This window comes from Dermacentor andersoni, chromosome 4, assembly GCF_023375885.2.
Source record: "Dermacentor andersoni chromosome 4, qqDerAnde1_hic_scaffold, whole genome shotgun sequence".
NCBI lineage: Eukaryota > Metazoa > Arthropoda > Arachnida > Ixodida > Ixodidae > Dermacentor > Dermacentor andersoni.
Window position 1 is genome coordinate 83,008,509 of NC_092817.1, and position 25,487 is coordinate 83,033,995.

General features: G+C 42.3%; 1 protein-coding gene across 2 annotated transcripts; it reads right to left on the reverse strand.

Annotated features, from left to right (window-relative positions):
* Positions 1 to 292: 292 nt before the first annotated feature.
* Positions 293 to 25,177, reverse strand: Mulk (acylglycerol kinase-like protein Mulk). 2 transcript variants are annotated; one of them, XM_055073971.2, is made up of 16 exons: positions 25,072 to 25,177; positions 24,868 to 24,985; positions 24,742 to 24,781; positions 24,594 to 24,673; positions 23,137 to 23,212; positions 22,958 to 23,050; positions 22,841 to 22,873; positions 21,494 to 21,594; positions 21,325 to 21,394; positions 20,362 to 20,462; positions 19,573 to 19,630; positions 14,684 to 14,834; positions 12,258 to 12,364; positions 8,668 to 8,735; positions 7,534 to 7,630; positions 293 to 439 (listed from the first exon to the last, which is right to left on the reverse strand). In XM_055073971.2, the coding sequence occupies exons 2-16, from the start codon at positions 24,975 to 24,977 to the stop codon at positions 320 to 322; spliced, it is 1,305 nt and encodes a 434-aa protein (XP_054929946.1). In that variant the 5' UTR covers positions 24,978 to 24,985; positions 25,072 to 25,177; the 3' UTR covers positions 293 to 319. The 2 variants fall into 2 exon arrangements, with proteins under 2 accessions (XP_054929946.1, XP_050039280.1); XM_050183323.3 differs by having other exon boundaries at positions 24,868 to 25,159.
* Between the last annotated feature and the right edge of the window lie 310 nt (positions 25,178 to 25,487).

A 25,487-nucleotide genomic window follows, 5' to 3' on the forward strand; every position in this document is an offset into this window, starting at 1 on the left:
AGATATGCATAAAATTTACATGTATTGTTGGTATGAATTTCTCCAGCATGCTCAAAACACAGTTACAGGAAGACTTCTGTTTTTTTTTTTTTCACAGAAAGTTTTCTTGGACGCTATGTAAGAAGCGCAGTGCGCTGAAGCAACATGTTGTTTCTTTGGTGCAAGGCTGTAGGAAATGGCACTGACCCCACTCGTAACAGCCCCCTTCAATGAAGTATACGCACTTGAAATGCGCAACATCGACTTCAATGTAGAAATTACATTTGAAGTGGAGAAAGAAAGGAAACACAAGTAAAGCTCGGGCAACCTAGCCTGTCTGTTAGCTATTCATGTATCGGTACACATTCAAAATACTAGGAACAAGCTTCAGATGCATGCGGTCTGCCTTGTACTCGACAGAATCTATGTACACCATCTTCTTGCTCTCTTCAGTGCCATGCTGAAAAAGAAGAAATAGTTTTGAATCAATAATTGCCCAAGGCATTCCCAAAAACAATGTTTTACAGAATAAGATAGGAGCTGTTACTGTAGATATAGAAATGTTTACTGAAGGTGGACAACAGAGTTGCAGGCATCTGAGCATCAGAAAATGTCCCTCTATGTGAGTTCTTCAAAAACAATGCAGGGCAAGTGCACTAAGCGCTCTGCTGCTACTATGTTTTGCAACCTTACTTCTGTTAGATAAGACATAGTTCAATTGAATGCAGTGACACAGATGCTATTGCAGAAAAATACAGTACTGATAAGCATGTTGGTAGTTCATACTGATGCTCTTAGTGCAGAAGATGGGTTGACAGGAAAGTATAGAGACAGAACAAGGCACCATCAGCTAAATTTTAGGGTTTGCTTTTGCACAGCACATCTGCAAGAATTCGAAAATCTGATGAGGGATGTAAAAAATGCGCACATATGGAAGGGCAACTTGGTGTGCTGGAACATGACAAATGTTTATGTGACATGTGACCCCAAAATCAAGTCAAGCCCCTCCTCAGAGATTGACACTGAAACCAAGGTGATGCATCTATCACCAAGGCTAGCAAATAGAGGTGTTCGGATAGTGGAATTTTCAAATAAAATCAAACGTGAATATTAGGAAAATCTTGTCTTGAATTATCAAATTGAATAACGAATGTAGGAAACACAGTTTTCGCAGGACGAGCGATGTTACAAAACAATTACCGTATTTAATCCCAACGTTCCTTAGTGGAGATCCAAGCATGATCACTTTTGTGTAAAACTCAAAGAAAGTATGAGGCTTTACGTGCCAAAACCACAATCTGATCATGAGGCACGCCACAGTGGCAGACTCAGGAATAATTTGGACCATCTGGGGCTCTTTAACGTGCACATAAATTTAAGTACACGGGTGTTTTCGCATTTCGCCTCCATTGAAATTGCAGCCGCCGTGGCCGGGATTCGATCCCGCGGCCCCTTAGCAGCCCAACATAAACACCAAGCAACTACAGCGGCTTGTGCAAAACTCCAGATCACTGAATTGCTTTAAAAATCTGATGATAGCATAGGTGTCATTTTGTAGCGATGCCTTCCACTCGATTCTACGCTGCGTTTATCATCCACAGTTCGTGGCCAGCTGAACCCACTGATAATGCGGGTGGATTGCCGCTTTGACCACAGGCGAAGCGCTAAACGTACAAAAAGGTATAGCATTGGAAAAGACATCGCTACAATATCGCGGCCTATAATTGCGTTCTTTTTCTGAGTGAGATTATGCCGGTAAGTATTGTTATTACATTTCTGTGGTCCTTTGTATGCTTTATTATAGTTATTTCTTGTTAAGTCAGATTCATCTTGTACTTGCATAACCTGGTCCATATTGTTAATATATCCTACTGTATTGACCTATACTGCCTATATTAGAAACTGCACAATGTATGTATGTATGTATGTATGTATGTATGTATGTATGTATGTATGTATGTATGTATGTATGTATGTATGTATGTATGTACGTATGTATGTATGTATGTATGTATGTATGTATGTATGTATGTATGTATGTATGTACAGTCGCTGACTGATAATTCGAACACTTGATTACTTGGACAGCTCGCATTTCTGGTTAACATCCCTGCCTTCTCTCTTTATTTCCTCCTCCTCCTCCCTCCGCGGTACCGCCATTAGCCTCATAAACTTAATGGATAAGGACGACCAAAATTTCGTACACCTTAAAGCGCGCCAAGCGACAATTCTAGCTCCGACAGCACGACCGTGTGATAATTTAGCCACGGAGTCGAGCAGAAAAGGAGATATTTTCGTTTTAATTCGCCGCCGGCGCTTCCTCTAAACCGAAACCAGCGAAGCCTGGTCGACCTAGAAGTCGCCGATGAACATCCGGTGCATGCGTTGACTGTACTTCGGTATATCTGTTGCGACAGCATGACAGTGGTCGAGATACAAGCCACGATTCCACGATTTTGCAGCGATACTTTCCGCTCGATTTCATGCTCCTCTGATCACCCACCGTTCATGGCCGGCAGATCGACATCCGTTGACAACACTTGCGGAGCGTTGCTCTGACCACTGACGAAGCGCGAAAAGACATAGCGTAAAAGGCATCGCTAGAAAAGCGCAGCCTAGTCTAGGACAAAGGCAAGCGTATGTGCTCGCAGCAATGCCCCCCCCCCCCCCCCCACCCCCGTTGACAAACTTAGACCATGCATACTCTTAAACGTTCGTTGAATATGCTTCGATTTTCGCGATATTTCTCGTGACTATTACAACAGAGGCGTCGACGGGCGGCAACGCTTCTGCACTATAAGATAGCGTGCTTGGCACTGTGCCGAGAACGCCGTCGCTCGTAGACGACGCGTATTGTGCTAGTCACGCGATATTGAAGGTATCCCGGAAGTGACGTTCCCAAAATACAGCACACCTTTTTTGACCACTTGCGGAAGGAGCATTGGAAGGAGTACGAGCAGCAGTTTTGCTCGAAAACCGAAGCATTGATTGCGATATCAAGTTATTATACAGCTATACAAATTATTTGATGGTTTTATCGGCCGTATAAACTGCTGTGCACATTCGCTGACTAAATTAACAAGCATGGCGGCAACGCACGCAGGCAAACATGAAGACATCTCACTCGATGACCGCGAACATCCGCTATCAGGACGCTGACATGATACAGAGTGGCAGAAGCGGCGAGCAAATTGTCCTTCCTGCTGCCTCTCGCGTCAACGCAAACGAGGCGCGCGAGAACACAGCGCACACAAAGCCATCAGCTATATCGAGTTACCCAACCTTTGCACTCACCGCAGATTACCATCAAGATAGGGCGTGCGCGGCCGCGCCATGCGCAGCCGGAGTAGAAGAGGAAAAACGCGGTAACCTGCCTCACCCCCACCACCTGTGCGCGCGAGAACACGGCGCGATTCCTCCCCGTCCACCTCCCTTGAACGTGCGAGACCAAGCCACCATCCTTATCGGCTCACCCTCGTGCCTGCAACACACGGCGCGCGGCCGCGACCTTATCACACTTGGAATCAATACGGAACATCACGACGACGATGACGGCGGAAATCCGCCTTAAGTGTCCATATAACTGATATCGAAATAACAAGTCACTTATTTTCGGGCAAATCCGGCATTCCGGACTCCCAGTTATTCTGACTTTTCGGCGGACTCCGTCGAGTCCGAATTATCGGTCAGCGATTGTAATGTATGCTACACTCTTAGACAAAGGTACACCCTTTGGGGTGCATATATGCCACACAACAACAATCGTTATCTGCCTTGCTTGCGTTTCCTTTATTCAAAACACCGCGCCCGCTACTTTCCTATCGGGAATGCTATGCCATGCTGATAACGCGCATGCAGTTCGTTACTGGGAAGTACCGGGCTCGCAGCGTTAAAGAAAGGAAATGCGGACGAGACAGATGACGTTTATTGTTGTAGGGCAAGATACGACCCAAAGGGTGTAATTTTGTTTTAGAGTGTACCGTACTCATGAGCAATGTACATGTGACAGGCCCTGCGCCAGGCGGAATACTTTTTAGTGTTGCCATTCAGGACCTTCACTGCGTCTAAACTACTGTTGAATAAATAAAACAAAAAATATTTCGTTTACAAAAAACGCACATATTCACATGCACAGACATGCCCAGCCCTTCAGTGTGAACATAGTGAAATTCACTAAACGATATTTCACTTCAACTGATGTAACAAATGTTTCAGAAACTTCTGAAATGGATCCCGTACAGTTCCCAACTTCCCCAAAGTTAGCTTGTTTTTGCCTTTGTCTGAGACGTTCCGTTCAACAGTGTAGCGCCATTTTGTGGCGAGTTTCGTGCAGAACTCTTCACATGTTTTTACTAATGTGGCACTGCTCTTGGGTAACATAGAGAAAACAGCTCTGGCCTGATTGCTTTTATAGATCATCGTTGAAAGCTCGCTGACAGTCTGCTGCAGCTTGACATTTACCAGGTGATCAAAGCTGGGCATCAGAAGTTTTCTGCTTTCAAGTGTTTTCTGGGCATCTAAAAGGGGGCCGAGTGCGTCTCTCATCAGGATCGCTGTCGCATAAGAAACTTCTTTTTCAGAAAGTATCACTCGACTAGCTTCCGCTTTGCTGCTATCATGCGAGCTTTCAGCAAGTTGCATTAACGAGCTCCACATTTCTATGACAATCACAAGAGCTTTGTAGAAGCTTTGCCATCTATTCGGGACAACAGAAGGTGGCTTCTTATCAGGTCCAGAGAGGCCATTAGAAGCATAAATTTCGGTGTACTTTTGGTAGAGCTATTTAGCGTGCCTAAATAACGCTCCACATTTGATCACCACGGGTCGAACTGTTGACATGCATGGTAAAGAAATGGCACGGTCAACACTCACATGAATCAGGTGTGCTAAATCTTTCACGTGCAACATTTGGATCCCTTCAGCTTGACAGATTTCTCGTACCATTTCTTGTATGTACTCCATTGAGTCTGTGGCTACAGCCGCAACATATTTCCACATCTTGCCTACAGTCAGGAGAGCCTTGCTGAGTAAGCTGGCCACCGTGTAGCTGTTCGAAGCATTTACTCTGTTGAAGTCAACCAAAACAACCTGCTTGTTCATGGTTTTTTGGCTATAGTAGCACAGGAGAGTGTTGATGGTAGACACTCCAGTGATGTCTGAGGATTTGTAGACGATGACACTCACTTTCACATCTCGCATGTCATCACGGATTGTCACCATGTCCTTGTCGAAAGCATTTTTAAAGTATTTCAGCCAAAGTGTTTGTCCTGTTAGCATGATATTTGCGGCCTTTCAATATTTGCGTACGAAGTCCCCCAGAGGTTCGTCCACCTGGTGCATGCTGATTCCACTGTAAGCTAGGGCACAAACGAAGTCATGGATTACACCGTCCGCTTAAGTTTCTTTCGCTCACGTGTTGTCTACAGGACATATCAAAGAGCGTCTGCTGAGATGTTCCCGCCTTCTCAGCTTCCTTGGTCAACATCTTGAACTTCTTATGATGAGATGATGCTAGATGCTCGCGAATTCGGTCGTAGGGCTTCTTCGCTGGATCAGTGACCATCTCGGTGTTGCACTATTTGCACACTAATGCACGGCTGCCTTCACTGTCTTTCGTTCGATCTGGAGATCTTCATGCCCTTTACACCAGTCATACAGTGTCTTTCAGTTTCTTCCCATTTCCGTGCTGAAATTTCCCGTGCCGCATACTGGAGATTTATGTTTGCGACGGTGGCTTTGCACTCACCAGTCGGCCCTGGTAATGGGAAGTGACGATGGCGATCACGCGTCTCATTGGTTAGAGTTCGCACTCTAAACCAATCAGATGCATGATTCGCTTCATCGCCAGTTCCTTCTCTCCAGGTGGCTGATGAGTTCTTTTTAGCAGTGCTTTGAATTTGTCGAGAAAACCTGTAGGAAAACCTAAAAGACCAACCTCCTATCGCTTGCTGGTCACATTCTCTCGTTTGTCTTTCTCACCCCATCGCTAAGACTTGACCCTTTTTTGAAGTCCTTTGAATTGAAACAATGCCACCATTCTCGGAATCTTGCTGTTCCTGTCAAAACAGTATTTTGAGTGCAGTGACTTCTTTCCCTTCTTTTGTGGGCAGTCAAAGGAGGTATGACAAGCTCCGTGGAGAGCGGAGGATGCAGAACACTACATAGCTCTCAACAAGGCCGACCGACAAGCGTGTCTGACTCACCGTGACGAAAGCTGGCTGAAGAAAAGTGATAATAGGCATTGGGGCCCTCACTGGCAATACATAAACCAGTGCACAAGACATCTATGTCACTCAATCCCTCCCCCGTCGACTCGTCACCCGTCCCTTTCGCATGAAAGCCATGGAAGCAGGTGCACATACCCGAGACTAATGTGCAGTAGGCAAAGTGCCGTTTGGTTTGCTGTTTTTATTTTTGTCGTAACTGTAACTCCCTGACTGGCAGCCATGTGCTCGCAGTGTTGTCAGCCTCAAACGTGCTTGCCCCTTTCTTTTGCAAGCCTTTTTTTTTGGGTGTGTGCACGTACGAACTCATGGCGATCTGTTGAGAAAGTGGGGATAAAGAAGTGCAGCGCTAGAAAGCAATACCTACTCTCCAAGCAGCCATGTGAAATTGCACCCATTCGTTTATATTGCACAGGGCATCTGGAGAGAATGGCAAACCGTCAGCACACGATTGTGCAGATCCCTACTGGGAAGATCCATTCAGGGACAAATCTGGTTTAACCAGATTCTCCTGCAACGTGTTCAGGATGTAAAAATCGGGTAAAATCGGGTTTTACCCGAAAGCTAACAATCCTAAGTATATGGCATAAACCATTCATATTTTTTTTTCTTGTGTTAAAAGAATTATACATGTATAAAAGCTGCCATTAGCTTCTTCATGGTTCTATAGAGGAAACATGTGGCGACTGTCTGTGAACCCATAAGAAATATTAAAATGGTGATTATTATACTCAGCTGCGCTCACTAATTAGTTGTTCAACTTTCTAAATGCTGAAGCATATGAGCACACAATCTGAGTCACTAAAGTTTTATTTTTGAAGAGAAATTTACATTCACATAGTGCTCAGAATATTTAGACTAAACTGCATTCAGTAAGTTATACAGTGATATTGTTTTTTTTTTTACGTTAAGGTGTGGTTAAACATCTCAATAATGACAGCAAATCAACGAAATAAAAACAAATTTTGTTCTTCTCTTCACTACTGCGCACTCAAGATATTATATTATGTAATACCACATGCACGGACAAGCACATCTGCACTAAAGCAACCTACGTGCTAAGAGAGCCTCAGCAAGTGTTGGTCTGCATATTTCCAACAAGTTGCAAGGCTGCAGTTTTCCAGCATGTAGTAATTAAGTGTAATTAGGGAGCGGCAATGCAAAGCAGAGCAGCAACGAGAGTAAAAAAGTAACATTCACCATGACAGAATGCAGTAAGTTAAAACTCCGGAAGTTTACCCACAAGCATGCACACTCTCTGCCTGATTAAATAGGTCAACCAGTGTTTTTGCATTCTGCTGACTGCAACAACAAACTTTTCTATACTCACTTGCGACCCACTGGAGTAGTCCACAATGGCTTCGCGAGCCAAGATTTGGTGTGGGGTTGTGTGTACTTCTCTTGTCTTGCCTGAGTACCTCTGAAGGCTTTTTTGTAGATGAAAAAAATAATAAAAGAAACAATGTCATAGTAGCGGTAAAAAAGTTGGGCTGATTGGTTCTGCTTGAGACTATGCATTATATAATGAAAGCAGATGCAGAAAAAAAGATGGGAACAGTACACAATGTATGTGACTTGCAACACACATGCAAATGGGTCATGCATACGATATTACATGTTTTACTGCAGAAAGTGTTGCAGGTTCTATAGCCCTTAACCTCTCTATTCAGAAGCCATGGCACAAAGCTAACTACCTCATACAATCTCCACAGTTTCATGGAGGTCCTTTAAACATTTCTTTAATGCTCGTAACAATTATAAAACAATAATGGTGGTAATAAAGAACTATAGTTCACACATATGTCTTATCCTATTGCTATAATTTCAAATCTGTGTTTTGTGTTAAACACTGTCAGCAGCATTGTCATAATAAGAGAGCCCCAAGCGGGCCCTCTTTGATGGCCTTAAAACAAGACCCAGGAACAGCTTTCAATGAAATCAAATATGTATGCCCATCTAGTAAACAAAGCGACTTTACTTTAGTGAACTAAATAGATGAAGCGAAAGAATGAAAACAGAAGGAAGTTATGCGAGAAAGCATCAGGTTGGCTATTCCAGACATGAAAATCAAAGAAGTGAATAGAAAGGAAAAGAGAGAGAACAGTGACAAGTGAAAGATGGTAAAGTAACAGTGCAGACTAACTGCACTAAATACATACACTATTTGAACCTAGCCTGAAAAAAGTATGATTTACATAAAGGGTCGTGGAAGCAGTACCTAATCCCAGTTAGTGGTGGAAGCTGCTTTGCCAGCTGACCTCAAGCTATGCAAAAAGTTACCATAAAATTACATAGAGAAATCATAGCATTGAAGCATAAAACAAGTTGGTGCATAAATTAAGAGGGAAAACAACTGCTGCAGCTAACGGCAACATTGAGGTGCTGCTTTGGTGGCCTCTTATAACACTGTTTTTTCTCCTACAGAAATGTTTCAGGTTCATAGAGCACACAGTCATCAACCTACCATTCAGAGAACAGTTGGTACCTTCCAGAGAGTGGTGGACTGGCCTTCAAGTGCAGTGTGTGAAGATCCTGAAAGGGCAACGGACATACCAACAGACCCTTGCATTAGCACATTTGAGATTAGCCGGTGCATTGTTGCATTCAATCTATACTATACTTACGAAAGGCATGGATGGACAACCACACTACAATTGCATGATCGTAATGTGTCATCTTACGCGTGTTCCTTGTAATTTTTTTAGCTCTTTCAATATGTTCTAAATATTACTAAAGAACAATGGGCATAAAAGTTAAACTCAAGAAATGCTGAACACCAATTTCAGACAACTACAGTTCTCAAGTTCAAGCTACTAGTTATGTATGTAACAAACTTGATTTACTGCATCGAGCAGTAGCTTGGCTGGCACCAGCCAATTATGCTTCATAAAGTTAGAAAATTTTGTAAGTAACTGTTTTGGTTCACTGCTGCACTTGGGCTCTTAATGCGTTCAACATGTTTGTGGTTTAGTAGCACCGGTAATGAAGCACTACAGGAGACTGCAACAACAGCATAAGCATTACTGTCAACAGATTTATTTAGTGAGTTGACAGAGCTTAAACAGTTGCCCTTGCTTACCATACAAATTTAGCACAACATAATCAATCAGCTAAATAAGTCAGTTGGAAACAGCCCTCCCTGTGCTGATGTCCCTGTTCCCTATTCATTGCCTGCTTTCTGGTGCTAGAAACTCACAAAGGGATCAACACCCATTAGCCCAAACTTCCGTACTGCTAAGCTTTCTGCACACTAACATGAATGGAATTAGATTATCGTGAATTTACAAAGTTTCAGAAATCTAGCAAGTGCTCCTTGCATGCAGAGGGAACAATGAATATTCATAGATAAAAAAATTGTGCAGGTATTATCGATGATGGTTGTCAATGTAAGCAAAAAGTCAAACACTTTAAGAAAGCTACTAGTTATACTAAAGAAATGGTGCTCTTGATGGTGTATATTTGTCGCAGTGAGGATATTTAGGTAGCGCTTGCTGTTTCACCATATAATTCTGTAGAGAACAGATCCATTAACTACATCTTTAGCAGTAATATAGACGGACAGCATATGTGCTTTAACAGGCTATAATAGTTAGCGTTTGGCAACGAACTTGTCCCGCAACTCAGTTGCACAAGCGCACGGCCCCTTTGTGTTGGCGCCTCTGTACCAGCAGTAACAGGCTAACCACCGACCACGAAAATGTGCACAAGAGACAAAGAAAACTATTAGCTTTACTACCTCAATTAATTAACTTCTGGCATGCAGCAATTGATGCATTTGCTAACTGAGTTGCTGCAGTCAACATACATCTGCTCTATTCCTACTCTGTATCAACAGACTAGATCTCCACAAACAGAGCAAATAGTCAAGTAGTGATGCATATGACATATTCCGCAACATTTATGTCCAAAATTGAAATTTGCCTTCATATCCCTCAAAGGAATGCCTGTTTCTGAAAGGAATCATATTTCCTACTTAAAGGGTTCCTGAACCGATCCTCAGGCTTAATGAAAAACATTCAGTGGATAGCATACACTATTGTTGTTAACATCTCTGCCAAATTTGCAGTTGTGTGCAGCGCATGGTGTTCACACATGCAGCGTCAAGTTACCTTTTCCTCAAACAGAGGCCTGCTCCTCACCCGTTTTGAAGCTGCCGGCAACTTGCATATTTCATCATATTTAAGATTCCCTAGACGACTGCTACTGGCCGATACCTGACATTAATCAAGAAGGATGTTTGGATCAGTGCGCTTCTTCCTTTTGTTACTCTGTAGATTAATTGATGCAGTTAACTTAACAGGCAAAGTAAACAAAAATGGTGCCGCCCCAACACAACTAGTGCCGCCCCACTTTTTCGGAACAAAAAACACTGAGCAGGTATGAGAAAGATAAATATTGCACTTGTAATATCTATGCTCGTATTAGGTCTTATTGAAAAATTCTTTGGATAATATAATCCTGGGAGGCGCAATACTCGTCACAAGGCATTTCTCAGGCTTCAAAGAAAAGTGGTTCAGGACCCTTTTCAGGAATATGAACCCCATTTAATAATACCTCCTTTTCATATACTTTAACTAATGAATTCATATTCCTTAAAGAAACATGAATTCCTTAAAAGTTGCAACAAAATTTTGGTTCATGTTTCTTAAAAAGCCTAGCTTCTGGTAGCATGGATACAGAGCAGGCTCCCATAAAAATTTTATATTTGAGATATGATTCAATGAATGACGAAAAGCTATAAAAAATTATGGTACAACTCCTCTCACGATGACTGTCGACAGTAATGTGATTAGCATTTGTGCCGTGTAGTGACATGTCATACATCTGAAGTCACATTTTTATTTACAATCTATTGTGGTCACTCTGAGGATTTCATTGCTTCAGCTAGATGTGACACACACTGGTATCGTCCCACTCTGCAAGGGCACTAGCTTGCCAAGGTCACCCATAATCATAGCAGGATGACGACAATGGTATGGTGCCAACACAGTGAAAAAGAATGAATGAAGTTGATGGAACGACAGAGGCAGTATGATGGCGACCGCATGATGACAATGAGATGACGATTCTTAAATGATTACAATGGTATAACGACAACAGTGTGACGACTATGAGATGAAGACAACAAGATGGCAACAAAAGTATGACAAGGATGATGTGACGACGACGCCAACGGATGACGAAGCTCGAATAACGACGATGGAATGACTGCAAGGGTATCACAAGGATGGTATGACAACGAAAGTGTGACGACGACTGTGTGGCCATGACACAATGACGATGATGGAATGACAACATACTTAAGACAATGTCATCACGACAACTGCATGATGGAAAATGTATTACAAAGCCTGTATGGCGACGATGGCGTGATTACGACAGCATGATGAATGTCAGATAATGAAGTTGGAGTGACAATGATGGCACAACTACGACAGCATGACGATGACGGTATGACATGGAAGCATGATAGCAACTGTATGATGACACAATGATTACTATGGTATGACAATGATCGCATAATCACAGTTGAATGACGACACCTTGATTACGATAGAATGGTGAGGCAGGATTGACGTCAATGGCACTTTGAAGGTGGTACAACGACAACGGCATGTCGACAATGGTATGACGATGGCTGTGTGACGAGGATGACTTGAAGAGGACGTCATGGCGGAAGTTGGATGACGCAGTTTCAATGACGACGATGGAACAACCGTGACAGCATCATAACAGTATATCAATGAATGCATGATAACGACTGTATGATGACAACATAATGACGACGATGGCATGATGACCAAATCAGTCTAGTGCAGCGAACTCACAAAGCGGCTAAGGCCAACGGAGCCCTGGACTAAGGGAACCGACCCTGCTGAGCGCAGACGGGAACAGAAGCATCAAGATTGAAGTGGGCAGCTGCGCAACACCTTAGTGGAATGCTGTAGTGCAAGGCATTGGCTGTTCTTCATTCTTGTAATTAGCATCACTTTTATTTTACTGCTACGAAAACGCCACCATGTGAGGACACAAAACACCAAGCAGCCATATCACCTTTTGTGCATTTGCCGAAACATCAAGCTGGCTGTGCTCGGTGACTTCCTCCTGCCAAACTCCGCAGTCCTCATTGATGAGCTTGCTGTAGTCAACCTGAGATTCGCCTGTTAGAGATGACGAATTACCAACTCCATTGTAACAAGGCCAGAACAGCCATGACTTCTGTACAGGCTAAGTTTCATTTTTTCCCCCCCTAACAACAGTTCTCATTCCACCACTTCTAACTAAACTTGTGCTGTGCTGTGCTGTCTCCCTGTGTAATGAAATTACATATCAGCAACATTGATGTGATCAACAGGAGAAGTAACATCTTAAAGAACCACTGACATCACATTTACTACTCATAATTTTTTTTTCTTGGCGCATGTTAAAAGAATGTCCAAACTCTCTAAACCTCACAAAAATATTTATACTAGCAAGTGCCAGATAACCCTAAATAATTTGCTATGATACTTGTTTCTATGCACCCGCTTTGGTTTCAGCACCCAATATATAGGTGCATCATCACCCAGTATGGGTGCACGATACACTGGCACAATTTCTGTGATCGCCACAGCTGCCACAGGCAAGTGCAGACAGAAAAAACACATGCAGCACTCTTGTTTATTTTTAAATGCACAATGCCATCATACTTAGTCTTCATGCTGCATGACGACAACAAATATTCCTGGGTCATAACATCATAATGTTAATGACACCAGGTCCAGCATTTCAAGTTCAACTTTAGCCCTACATGTATTACAATAAAATGCCTTATGAGTGTTTACCCACCTTCATTATAAAATATAAGGACACCAAATAAGCGGACACACACAAGAAAAGAAAACGGGACAGGGCGCCACTCGCAACTGCTTTATTCACAGAATGCAGGCACATACCGTATTTACTCGCATAATGATCACACTCGCATAATAATCGCACCCCTAAATTTTGTCGTCAAAATTCGGTTTTTTTTATTTCCTGTGTAATGATTGCACCCCGAACTTGCCGCAGCGATATGTCATGTGCCAAGTCTAGCTAATAATGATCGCGCTCACCATCTGTCGACTGCTATGCGAACGACTCTTCAAGACAAACCAAGCGGTCTGCACGCACCAAACATTCTTAAACAGATGCCCAATTTCATCCCTTTCATCACTTTCCGCACTTCTATGACAAAAAAAAAAGCTACAACCAAACTTGCCTTTATTATGTGTAGGCTTTATAATGGTTGTGGTTAACAAAAACAAAAAAGGCGCCTTTCGATTCTTCTCGTCTGCACTCATGGGCATGCAACAAATCGCGAGCGGCAACGATAGCGGCCACGTTTACACTGATACGTTAGAAATGTACCCTATTCATACGCCGACGTTTGTAACACAGCTAAGATATTCGCCCACCCTTAGCGGAAACGTGCCATATTAGGATAGTGGTGAAGACAAATGCCGCAGTTTCCGCAGCATGCCCGCCATGTGTTCCTATGCCACTGGCAGCTAAGCGCGCCCATCTGTTTCTGTCCCCTCAAAGTGGACATGGTTATCTTATTGCCGCAAACTTGCTGATATTATTCATTACTGATACGGAAGAAACTGTTTGGATACACGTAATGTACTCACGAGAAGAAAAAAATCGCGTTCGGCGCGTTGGGCTTGCTCTGCCGGACGCCATTTCTTTTTTGTGTCCCGCACTACATACAGCGGCAGCCGCCTATTTGTTGGCCTGTTGTCATCCCGTAGCAAATGCCAGATGATATTTTTTTTTCTTCTTGCGGGAAATTTAACCCGCGTAATGATTGTACCCCTGAATCTGAGTCAATTTTTTTTACAAAAAAGTGCTATCATTATGCGAGTAAATATGGTATATACCGTCAGTCAACACATGTGCACAGAGCAAACTTTCATTCACGCATCTAATCAAACATTCATGATACACGTGAATGAAAGTTTGCTCTGTGTGCATGTGCTGACCGACGGTATATATGTGCCTGCATTCTGTGAATAAAGCAGTTGCGAGTGGCGCCCTGTCCCGTTCTCTTCTCTTGTGTGTGTCCATTTATTTGCCGTATTTATGTTTTAGAACGAACAGCTACCAATTAACCCAATAGGAAGTGCTTTTAACCTACCTTCATGCTTGCTAATGTAGTTTTACAACTACATACAACTTAGAAAATATGTGCTCGTACTCTTTTAATAAGGATTATGTGATGGTTTGCACGGTTTATTCAAAGCAAAGTGGACAGTGCATGAAGATTGTTATCAGACGGAGTTACGTTAAAGGGTGCATTCTTTCAACACTGTGCATGAACATTGTTTGGTAGCAGTTTTAAACTTATTCTAGATACAAAGGCAACTGGATAAGATGATCAGACATCTAAAGTTCTGCAAATGTGGTTACAGTAAGCAAATTGATCCTCTGCAATTAAATTGAATTTTTGGTACACCTACTTTGCGGAGCTGCCCTATGGATTAGTGAAGACCACCAATGACGCCTGGGGGGTGGCTGTACTTCACCCAATGCATTTTGATTGAAACACCGTGAGCAACCACTACATGGTTCGCAGTAAGAAAGTCTAGCAACAGTTGTCTCTGGAACACCCTAGAAAAGAAAGAATAACAAAGCATAAAAACAAGAGAACAAGTCTTACATAAACTAAGATGAACAGAACTCGTTTTTAACGTAACTTATCACTCAATACTGTTATAAAGGCTCAGAAATGTAAAGATGGCAAGGACTAATGGCTATGCTTTTATTTGAACCATGTTGCCTTAAAGCTTCACAGTGAAATTCACAACACTGGAACATAGCATAGATTACAAAGGTAATAAATAAAGATATGCTTGAAAATCATAATACACAATCAGTACACTAGTAAGCATTCACACGCAGCATTAAAAAATACAAGCTACATCTAGTGAAAAACAATAAAACAATGGCATTATATATTTTAAACTTGTTACCATGCTACAGAATGATGCAAAAACAGTGTAATTAACAAAGGCAATAACATCTTAATAAAGATTTTGTGATGGGTCACTGATGAATGGCTATCTGTGCTTTTTTCAACAGAACTGTTCACTGGCCTAGTTTGTGCTCGCTTAAAGATGTTTTTTGCCACAAATTAAAACACACACAAAAGGAAGACACATAGACGAAGACAATAAACCGCCCATGCCGTCATCTATGTGTTTTCCTTTTGCGTGTGTTTTAACTTGCAGCAAAAAATATATCTTAATGTACTTTTCTATTGAGCTGCAAAAAAAATAAACCCGAAAATGTTGCCAAATAAAGGAAAAGTCCACCTCATTCATTGTGATGTGTTATTTCTTACGCGTCAGCACTCACAGACTGTTTCACATCATGGCACAATGCGGTTCAAGGGAACAGTTAACTAGACCAGTTTTTATGGAGTGTACCATTTTTTATAGGATGCCTGATCTGGTAATCCTTCATAAAGTTGCAAATTATTTTGGGTACAATTGGGTGCCACTGTACAAGTGATTTCATGCAGAAATGTTTAAGACATTTCAAAGTATTTTCCTTCAGCAAAGCTATGTTACAGCAAATGTTGCCTTCATTACCACTGAGCCACTGTTTCATTTCCTCACTCCTAACAAGGCAAAAGTTGTGAATCCCTTGCCAGTTTGAGGAATGATACACAACAGTGAAATATTGTGATACCAAAGCAGTTTTATTTGTACTTGTGTTCGTTGAATCCATGTCCTTTGTCATTCAGTTTGTGAGCAACTACTTATTATGAATCACTACAAGCTTGCCCAAACCAGACACTTCTTAGCTTTTTTATTTATTTTCATGCATAACATGCTTATAGGCATTGTCAACAAGCTTTCAGTTAAGATATTGCAGTCACACTAATCCCATATGGTTCCACTGATCTCACCAATTTTGCTCATCAGTTAAATGTCAAAATCTGTATGTCACTGTTTACAAAATAACAAATCAATGCAAGTTGAGGAAATTTTACAGGTTTCTTTGGCATGAAAGGGAGGCACTCAAGAGAGACACCAAATATGACCATTAGATTAACAATCTTTCAAGACTCCTGTTAAATTTCTGCAGCAGAAAATAACTTAGTTTATCTGAGAGAAATGAAGGAAAAACTTTAAATTTTATGGCAAGGCCATGACTGCTGACATCATGGTGACATCATACATTCACACAGTAAAGTTGCTTATTTGGATATCGTTCTGCACAGAAAAAGCCCAGGATGGTTTCCGGATAAAATGTTTGTATATTTTTTAATGCAGTGCAGTTCTTCGCTCCTTGGCGATGATTTAATCTTTAAAGTTGTCTCCCATTGCCAGTGCCTGCTGCCGTAAGCACGTGCCTCAATCCCTGCTGAGGTGCACGTTCAGTGGGCATTGGCGGCCCCAGTGCAATTCCTGTTGTGCTAGCGTATGAGTCACTGCATATCATGCCGATCCAAATGTTTTGCACACTCGTCCTTGTTTCTTCCATCAGGTAGTTTAAAGAAAATTCCAGTAGAAACCATCACTAATGACTGTCATCATGATTTTAAAAAAAAGCCTGTCACAAACAGTCAGTGAATTTCAGTGGGTGTTAAAAAAGCTGCCGCTGTCTTTGACAATCGTTACTGATGGTTTCTAACAAAATTTTTTAGTAATCAATAATAACTATCAGCTTTTCTATATGCTTATCATGGAGAGCTTATGGAGAGAACATTGAGGCAATGTAGCGACACACCGTATTGCCGATGCCGAAATGTGTATACAGCGGGGCTGCTCTCTCGTACTTCCCACTACACAAGCTGTGCCTTCTAGCAGTGCCGCCATGCAGTTCCCGCATGGCACTGGTTCAATTGCACCAAGCACCACATAAATTTTTAATGAATGTTTTTTTGTCATTGAAGAACAGCACATTTGCAGCGGCACATGTCCACTTACCACAGTTGGTGCCAAAGAGGTTCTTTGAAGAGCTGCACAGGTCAAGTGACACATACCCAGTGCCGGTAGTTGGCATTTACGAGGTTCATTGAACAGCAGCACATACCCTGTGCCACATACTGTTACGATCGGCCTGCAGGGGTACTGCTCTGCCAAGCTATCTCAGCCCGCTGCAGGTGCTTCGATCGATCAGCGGTGGTGGCACCCTTCAGAGAACCAGCGAAGACGACAGCACTAACCGACCATGAACTTCCTTTGGAGAACTGGAGACTACGGCAACGTTAATCCACCATGTGCCTTCTTTGGAGAGTCGGCGACGGCAGCGGGATTGGCGTTTTCTAGGAACCAACCGTCCTTCTCCAGCCGAACGGAGCCCCTAGGTCTACTGTGTTGGCTTGCTCTGAAAGGACGACAAGGCGTCGTTCCGCAGCCTCTTGGCGTCACGATGTCTGCTGCGGCAACCGACTGTGTGAGGAGGACAATGCGCCGAGTCAGCAACTCTTCGTCGCCGGAATGCCGAGACGAGGTCGACGAGCCAGGCTTTGTTAGTGAACTCGTCACCACCGACCCGGTCTTTTGGGAGCGGCGGAGTTCCCGAGGGAATGTATTTAGCGGCACCGTCCCACGCGCCTTTCAAGACGCAAGACCCAGTTTTGCGAAGACTGTCTCACCTCAGTGGGGGCAGTGAAACCTGTGCGGAAGTGTGTGTATAAGCCCTCCCGCTCATAGGCGGCTCGGCTACGATGACTCTGGTCAAACATTTTTCCCTCACCTAGGAATCTAGGGAGGACAGAGTGTTTAAAGCAGCTGTTGTGTGGCTGCTGAGTGTGCTTTCACTCTCAGTCATGCTAGACTGATGAACTGCAACGTCCTTATGTAGATACTGTAAATAAACCCATATTCTTCGTTCTTGATGAGAACAAGTCTCTCACTTCAACAACGTCCTCAGCATGAATGAGTTGGACGACGGCATGGGCCAGCTACCATCTAATTCATGCCCGACTCCAAACATGACAATACCCAGTGACCTAAGTTGGTCCAACAGTTGGTTTCGAACTCTGTTCTCTGAGCACAGCGGACCGATGCACTGCCTATTAGCCCATGGACCACCCAGTGACCCAAGTTGCAGGGAAATAGAGGTATCAATACACAGACAGACAAACAGTACGACCAGGAAAGTGTATCAAGTACCAAAGAATACTAATTGCATTATTAAAAATTGCAGCAGAACCAATCTGGCAATGATTGTTGACAGTAATGTGTGAGCATTAAATAAATATAACTACACATTGTATTTCCACCATCGAGGCGCGTACTGCAGTGGAACTCCTGTTTCACACTCAAATAAAAATACTTGGCATCATCTAGCACCGCCACCACGAAGCCTGTGCGTGGCCTTCAAAATGCACGGTGCACCGGTGTGTGCGAACGCTGAAAAACGCGTCACGTGGCAACCAAGCTCCTCTGTTGCGCATCCTTTTGGACACGCTTCACCATTTAGTGGCACTGCCGAGAAGTCTGCGCATGACCTCCAAGACAAGAAGTGTGGTGCGCCAGTGCCTGCAATTGCTGAGAATTGTTTCCTAACTTGTTGCACACTCAGTGGCCCATACTCAGTGACCCAAGTCGGTGACAGGTTCACTGAAGCGCGGCACATAACTAGTGCATTCATGGCACAGCTCACTAAAGCGTTGGCATGAAAGCCATTCATTGAAAAGTGGCAAATACCCATTGCATTTGTGGCACAGCCCGGTAATGAGTCAGGTTGCTGTCCTTGAGGAACCCTTGTGATGTGGGCTTGATTCCACTCAGCATCAGAGAAATTTAAGAGATCTTTTACATCACTGTAAAGTGGCAAATTCCCAAAGGCATATACCTAGTTAACCAAGTTCGCATAAGGGATGTTCATTGAAGAGCGGCACACACCTACTGGCACGTACCCAGTAACCTAAACTGGCATCAAAGAGATTCACTGGAGACCAGCACAGGCAGAGTGGCACATAACCGGTGCTCCAATTCAGCATCAAAGAATTTTTTAAAACCGCAGAATTTACCTAGTCCCATGTCTGCAGTGACCCATGTCATCATGAAAGAGGTTCAGTGAAGAGCGGCATGTATGTACACATTGGCATATACTTAGTGACCCAAATTGGTCCGATGGTTGGTTTCGAACCCTCTTCCCTCAGCACACCAGCCTCATGCATTACCGATTTGACCACAAACTATGCAGTGAGCCAGGTAGGCGGGAAAACGGTTGGATACAAGCGAGCATGTGTGTGTATATATATATAAACACACACGCATTGCCCTCGAAAAGCGTGTGAAGTGCAATATGAATGTTAACGCATCAATAACAATGAAATAGCACCGAAAGACAGAATCTGAGATGGTGCTACTGCACAAAGATGTACCTTGAGGGCTCCGAAGAACAGTGCAGCCCTTGCCTTCAGCGGGCCAAGGTACCAATACCTAAAAAAACAGAAAGGAATGCTTTCGTCACTGGGGCCAGTCAAACACAGCACGTAAGAGGTACTTCAAGAAAAGGATTTTTTAAAAATAGCAATGAGAGAGCAGCTTTTCTTCATTAGCAATGGCAAACTGGCCATTCGTATTACTACAAACACTTTCTAAGTCACTTTCACTGCAATGCAAGGCAAAAGTTGCATACTGTCGGCTTGTAATAATTGCAACTAATCATGACCACAAATTTGAGTCTGAATGAAGAACCTAATATTGAATTCTCTAAAATTGGACTTAAGGTAAAGTTACATGTTGAACACATACCCAAATCATGGACAGAAAAAACACACTGTTTTCTGCACAACCAAGAATAACCTCCATGCACCTCCATCTCAAAGGTTAAACCAGTTCGTCATCTTTAAAGAAAGTACAAGGGAGGAGAAAAAATGAACTGAATTAACATCAGAGCCTGCACTGCAAGCCCTATGTGCCTTTTATCCCACCTAGAACTGCTGTAATTACCACTGTATAGTATCAGCATCCTTACAGCAGTGGTGACATAGTGAAACACCCCTATCAGGTAGTTTCAATATATCTGAGAGCACATCATGACAATCAAAATCTCCAAACCTGTTTGACTTAGCAAATGTTACGAACCTTCTGAATATGAGTTATCACAGAAGATGATTGCATTTTATAACAGCACTCAATGCCAGCTGAAGGTCACATGGTACACATACTTTGGTATTGTAGTGAGCAGGCTGTGGTATACACCCTGTTCCAGTTGACCAAGGGAGTACACAGTCTTCACTTCCTTCTCCTCACCTTCTTCGCTTTGAAGCTGTACACATGCAATAAGAAGCAAAGATGATGGACGAGAAACCTCAGAGGTGAAACAAGAAACTATGTGCAAACAAAGGAGGGAGGATGTGCTAGTGCAGTTCCAACATTAAACTATGGGGAGATAAGTCCCTTGTTCATGCAGTTTTTCAATGCATATTTCAATCTAAGTACCTCTTCATCTACCTTAAGTGCATTTTCTCTTTTCATACAATGTGTAGGCGATCAATAATAATGAATTGAGAAAGTGCAATAAATTATCATGCAATGAAATATTTTAAACTAAATTTTCTACAATGTGCTATTGTTTCCACACCTAAAGTGATCTATCACTTTATCGGCATTGCCAGATTGAAAGGTACAACAATAAAAATGACTACGCATGCTTATTTGAAATGAAACTTTACATAGAATAAATCACCATGAATCGTAATGTAAAATCTTTTAACATGCAATAATTGATTATAAGAGAATAGTTCATATTCTTTTTTTATCGCATGCATTCAATAATTACTTGAAACTACAATCTGTACAAATGCTATGCGTTGCATGAAGTTATGTATTATGAAAATCAATAATGTAGGTGTTATGAGTTGCAGGGCAGTGGGAAGTTTACAGCAAAATGTGTTCCTTCATTAAAGCTCCACACTTAATGTTGTATGTTGTTGCCACCAGCTTACAACATTATGCCTGTCTAGAATGTAACCCACTCAGTAGAAAATCCTGGTGATAAAGAAGTCCTGAGTGCAACGAGAAAGTGAACACTGCTTTATAACTTGCACTAATATTCCCATGACACAATGCAGAATGAGACTGAAAACTAAAATTTGAGGCTTTCCTTGCCAACATGCAGTGCAACTGACCTCGGCTCTTATGACGTCCATCTTAGAGAGCTGCTCTGAGACGACAGCCATTGCAGATAGTGCAATCCACCTGTACAAATTTGCTTCTATGTCAATTCGTCAAATGTGATCTTGTGTCATCCAGTTAGCTAAAAGGCCATGGAAATTCAACTGTTCGAGGTATTGTTACCGGGCTTCGGTGATGCCTGGCTCCCAGAACAAAAGCTTGGCAAGTGAGTTGGTTTTTCCTGCTGGGATGACACCCACTGGAAATCGCTTGCATGCGGTTGCCTGCAATGCATTTGATGTTGATCATGAACAACTTTGAATCAGCACTATATCGCTCTAGGTAGGCTGTAAGCACGAAGTACTCATGGCAAACTGTGTGAAATTCAGTGCTTGCCAAAAGACCACGTGATCTGTGAACTACCACTTGGTAATTGACTACAGTTAACCTTACAGTAAACAAAGGGCATTTCATCACTACATAACCAGAATCAAACTTGTGTCACTTAGTCGTTTGTTACTTGAGTGTGTGATGCAACATTTATATGTAAGCAGTTGGTTAATGCACAAACAAGTTCACCTCCCTCGCTGAAGTATGAATTACATCAATCCTGCAAAACAGGTCAGCACAGAAACATTGTGAGTGAAAGACTGGGAGTTGTGGTCCACATTAATCGTTCGCACTTCATAACGACTCTGTAGACACATATAACAAGAAATATGAAAATATGCAAGAGTGCCAAAGGTTTATGATATACACAGGAACACCATTCATAAGTTATGTAGCAAGAAAGTCAGCATTACAGTACACCATCTGCTCAGAGGGTCTACAAAGATGAAATCTGAATTCGATTAAGTGAACATTTTCAATCCTTATTTAACACATTTGATTGAACACACATTGAGTAAACAGGTAAGAATAAGAGGGCCAATATGCAAACACTTGAGTTTACTCCAAGTGCATTAATCGTATGCTAGCTGTTACCTACAAAAAGTGCATAATGCCATTTGTATTCCCCAAATCAAGATGAATCTCCCACAACGTGAAAGCTTAAGTGTGATGTGAAAGTACACAAAAAGGCAAGAGGATTAATTGCTTTTTATTCTTTCTGTATAAAGCCAAACGTTGCTCTAAGTCACATCCAACACAAGAATACCTTTATTTCTAATATTTGTTAAATTATATATCTGTTATATGCTGATATCAGTAAGGAACACTTTAGAGTGGCATCATTATCATTTGCAATATCGAGGCTCAACCGCATTTCTAAGCCACAGTGAAGCTTTCATATTTCAAAACATGCATGAACTAACACTGCATTGCTGAACCGTGTAAAAAGCTTGACACTATACAATGCACAACACTGTAAGGTTGCTACACGCATGGAAAAGCAGCTGAATGTGCTACACCTTCAGAGCAAGTTGCACTATCTTGAAAAAAGGCACTTCAGGCTGACGTTAATCTGTTTACGTTTTGGTGCACGCACACATGCATGCACTGCACAAACACATACAAGAAGAAAGGACTTACAAAGTCATCCCTTGACATGAGACCAGTGATGGCCTAGAAGAAAAAATAACAAAAATCACACATTCATGTAAATACTTGAACAGCATGCTACATTAGATTAAGAAAGACAGCTGGTACCTCATGTAATGTGCCATCTCCTCCGGCTATGACCACGGCATCGGTGTTGTCCAGCACTTCCATCAAACTTTTGGCTTGGCCCTCATACTCAGTCTTTATATTTTGAATGAAAAGATGTGCAAATGGTGTGAGGAAAGCCTTGAACACCTACACAACACTACTCGAGAGCTTGCATTTACCTGGAAGAAGCTGACACGGATGCCAGCAAGATGAAAGAGTGGGGCAGCATACTTCTCATAAAGAATTTTTCCTTTCCTAGGGAAGGAGAAAAATGCAAGTGACATGACAAACCATCAGCATGCGAGTCTGCAACTAAATGCAAATGTAGCGTGAACAAGACAGCTACAAGAAAAGTGACAGCTTTTGTTCGACCTTGTTTATGCTCAATTATGTAAAGCTATTAACATATTTATCCAACAGTAAGTATTAAAGTGGTTCCACATTATTAGCGCAACAATATGTCAAAATATCAGGGACCCATAGATCATTGGAACCATCGTGATACATGAATATGTCGAGGTCAAGCAAAGGTTGTGACCTGAGCCCCCTCATATATACCATTGAAGGTCGGAAGTGGGTAATATATATTTGCCCACAGTGGTGCGGCACATGCTAGTGAATATAATGACATCAAGTAGCGAACATTTTGGTTTTGATCAATAATTCTACATATAGTGGCTCTATCTGAAAGGCTTTGTTGCTTTGTAGCAAGTTTCGGTGAAGTGACAGTGAAGTGGAGAAAGCATGCTAAGGAGGTGAGGCAGCATTGCCAGGAGGTTGTGGCACCCTAACGTGACAACTCTGATGGGGCGTACAGTGACATACGACAATAACTAATACACTTGGCCAAGGGACAGAAACTATAGCAAAAGCTATTCCATCCTACCTAATGCAAGGCAAATGTTAATAAATATAGAGCGGAAAGCACTAAGAAGAAATCATAATAAAAACAGTGCCACCCAGAATTTGCAGCGAGACCTGTTAATCGCGAAAGGTGGAAAGTTCTCTTTTAACTTTGTGCAACCTGGGGCCAGAGCACACAATGACTTGCTGCATTGCTTACTATGAACACTTATTTTTCACAAATGCTATTTTTTGTTGCAGCAGCAGCATGTCTTTTACTTTCTTTAAAATCAGGGTATCTTACAGATAGAATCAGGTGGATATAGTGATTAACAGATGAGTGCAGAGAAAAACGACTCGTGAGAATTCCAGTTGGAACTTCTTCTGAACGCTAAAGTTTTATTATTATGTTATTGTCTTCCTTTGTAGCAAGACACTATTTAATATTTACCAGAGCGCCGGGATCACACATATGAACAATGTGTGTATTCATAGCACTCCGGTAACTTTTTTTTCGCCTTGTCTTTTCCTGAACTAATGGACATGCTAGCAGGGAGCACCTAACGAATTGTGCTGTTGAGTGCAATGATAATTCATTAATGATGCTATGAGGAATAGAGTCTTATTGTAGAACAATTCGGACAGGATCACAAGTTCAAATTTTGTAGCTATGAAATGGATTGCTTGGTGCCGCTGAGATTGACTCCTCGCGGGAACTTGGCTACACAGATTGCAGGTCGCAGGATACACAGCTCGACTCCACGCGGGAACTTGGCCAAGGAAGTAAACTTGCCCATCCTTGGACGTCGGGTTAAGGATAACAGTGACGTGTCTGGGCTTGGCTCCCGAAGGAAGAGGCTCGTCGCCGTAGGTCTGGAAAGATTAAAGCCCAAAAATGATGCGAAATTTACGAAGGTGCTCCAAACAGCAATGCGACATACCTTTGCTCGCAGGCAAAGAGCTCTCATCATGAGGGTAGTCCTGCGGTGATGATCGTAAACAATACCGTGTTATGAAGATTACATTAGCGACAACTTTACTAAACTTGTATACGTAACATCGCTTACTTGTGCCTTTCGTTGAGGTACCATCCTCCGTAAGTCAGCAAACAAGCGGCGAAAGTGGACTTTTTCCAGTGATTTCGCAAAGTCTTGAAGATCTTCACGATGCGACTCATGATGGTGGCTGCAGTAAAATGACTATGGTGAAAGGAGGACTAGCTGCACATAACTTGTCGCAAACGTTTATACAGCCAGTAATCCTCAACAAACCTATAGCAGAAGAACTAAACTGTGGTGCTGCGCACAACGCATGCGGTAAGCTTGGAGGCGGCCATTTTTACAAGCAGACGCAAAATGCTGCTGCTGATGTCGATTGGGCTTTTCAACCACTATCCGAACAAAAATTTTAAACCTTTTATAACAATAATATTTACATAAAAACTACATAGTGATAACTATACACATTATTGCTCGTGTACTTTAGAGTAATTTTATAATGTTAAAATCCTAAATTAGCACGAGCGCATATAGTAGAACAGTGCCATCAATGTGGCGCGTCATTTGAATTCCAGAACGCTTTTCTGAGTTTCGTTTGATTTCTCGTTCTTGTGTATTTCAGCTGTCCATAATAGGATTGTTCTAGGGCTAAAGTCACTTACTTTTTCAAGGTTATTGTTTTCAAATGA

Excerpts from the sequence above, each read along its gene's own strand:
- Mulk (XM_055073971.2), bottom strand. The coding sequence starts at position 24,977 with ATGAGTCGCATCGTGAAGATCTTCAAGACTTTGCGAAATCACTGGAAA. Across the intron at positions 23,213-24,593 it reads AACCCGACGTCCAAGGATGG|GAAAGGAAAAATTCTTTATG; the intron begins GCAAGTTTACTT and ends CTCCTTCCCTAG. Across the intron at positions 14,835-19,572 it reads TGTTCTTCGGAGCCCTCAAG|GGTGTTCCAGAGACAACTGT; the intron begins GTACATCTTTGT and ends TTTCTTTTCTAG.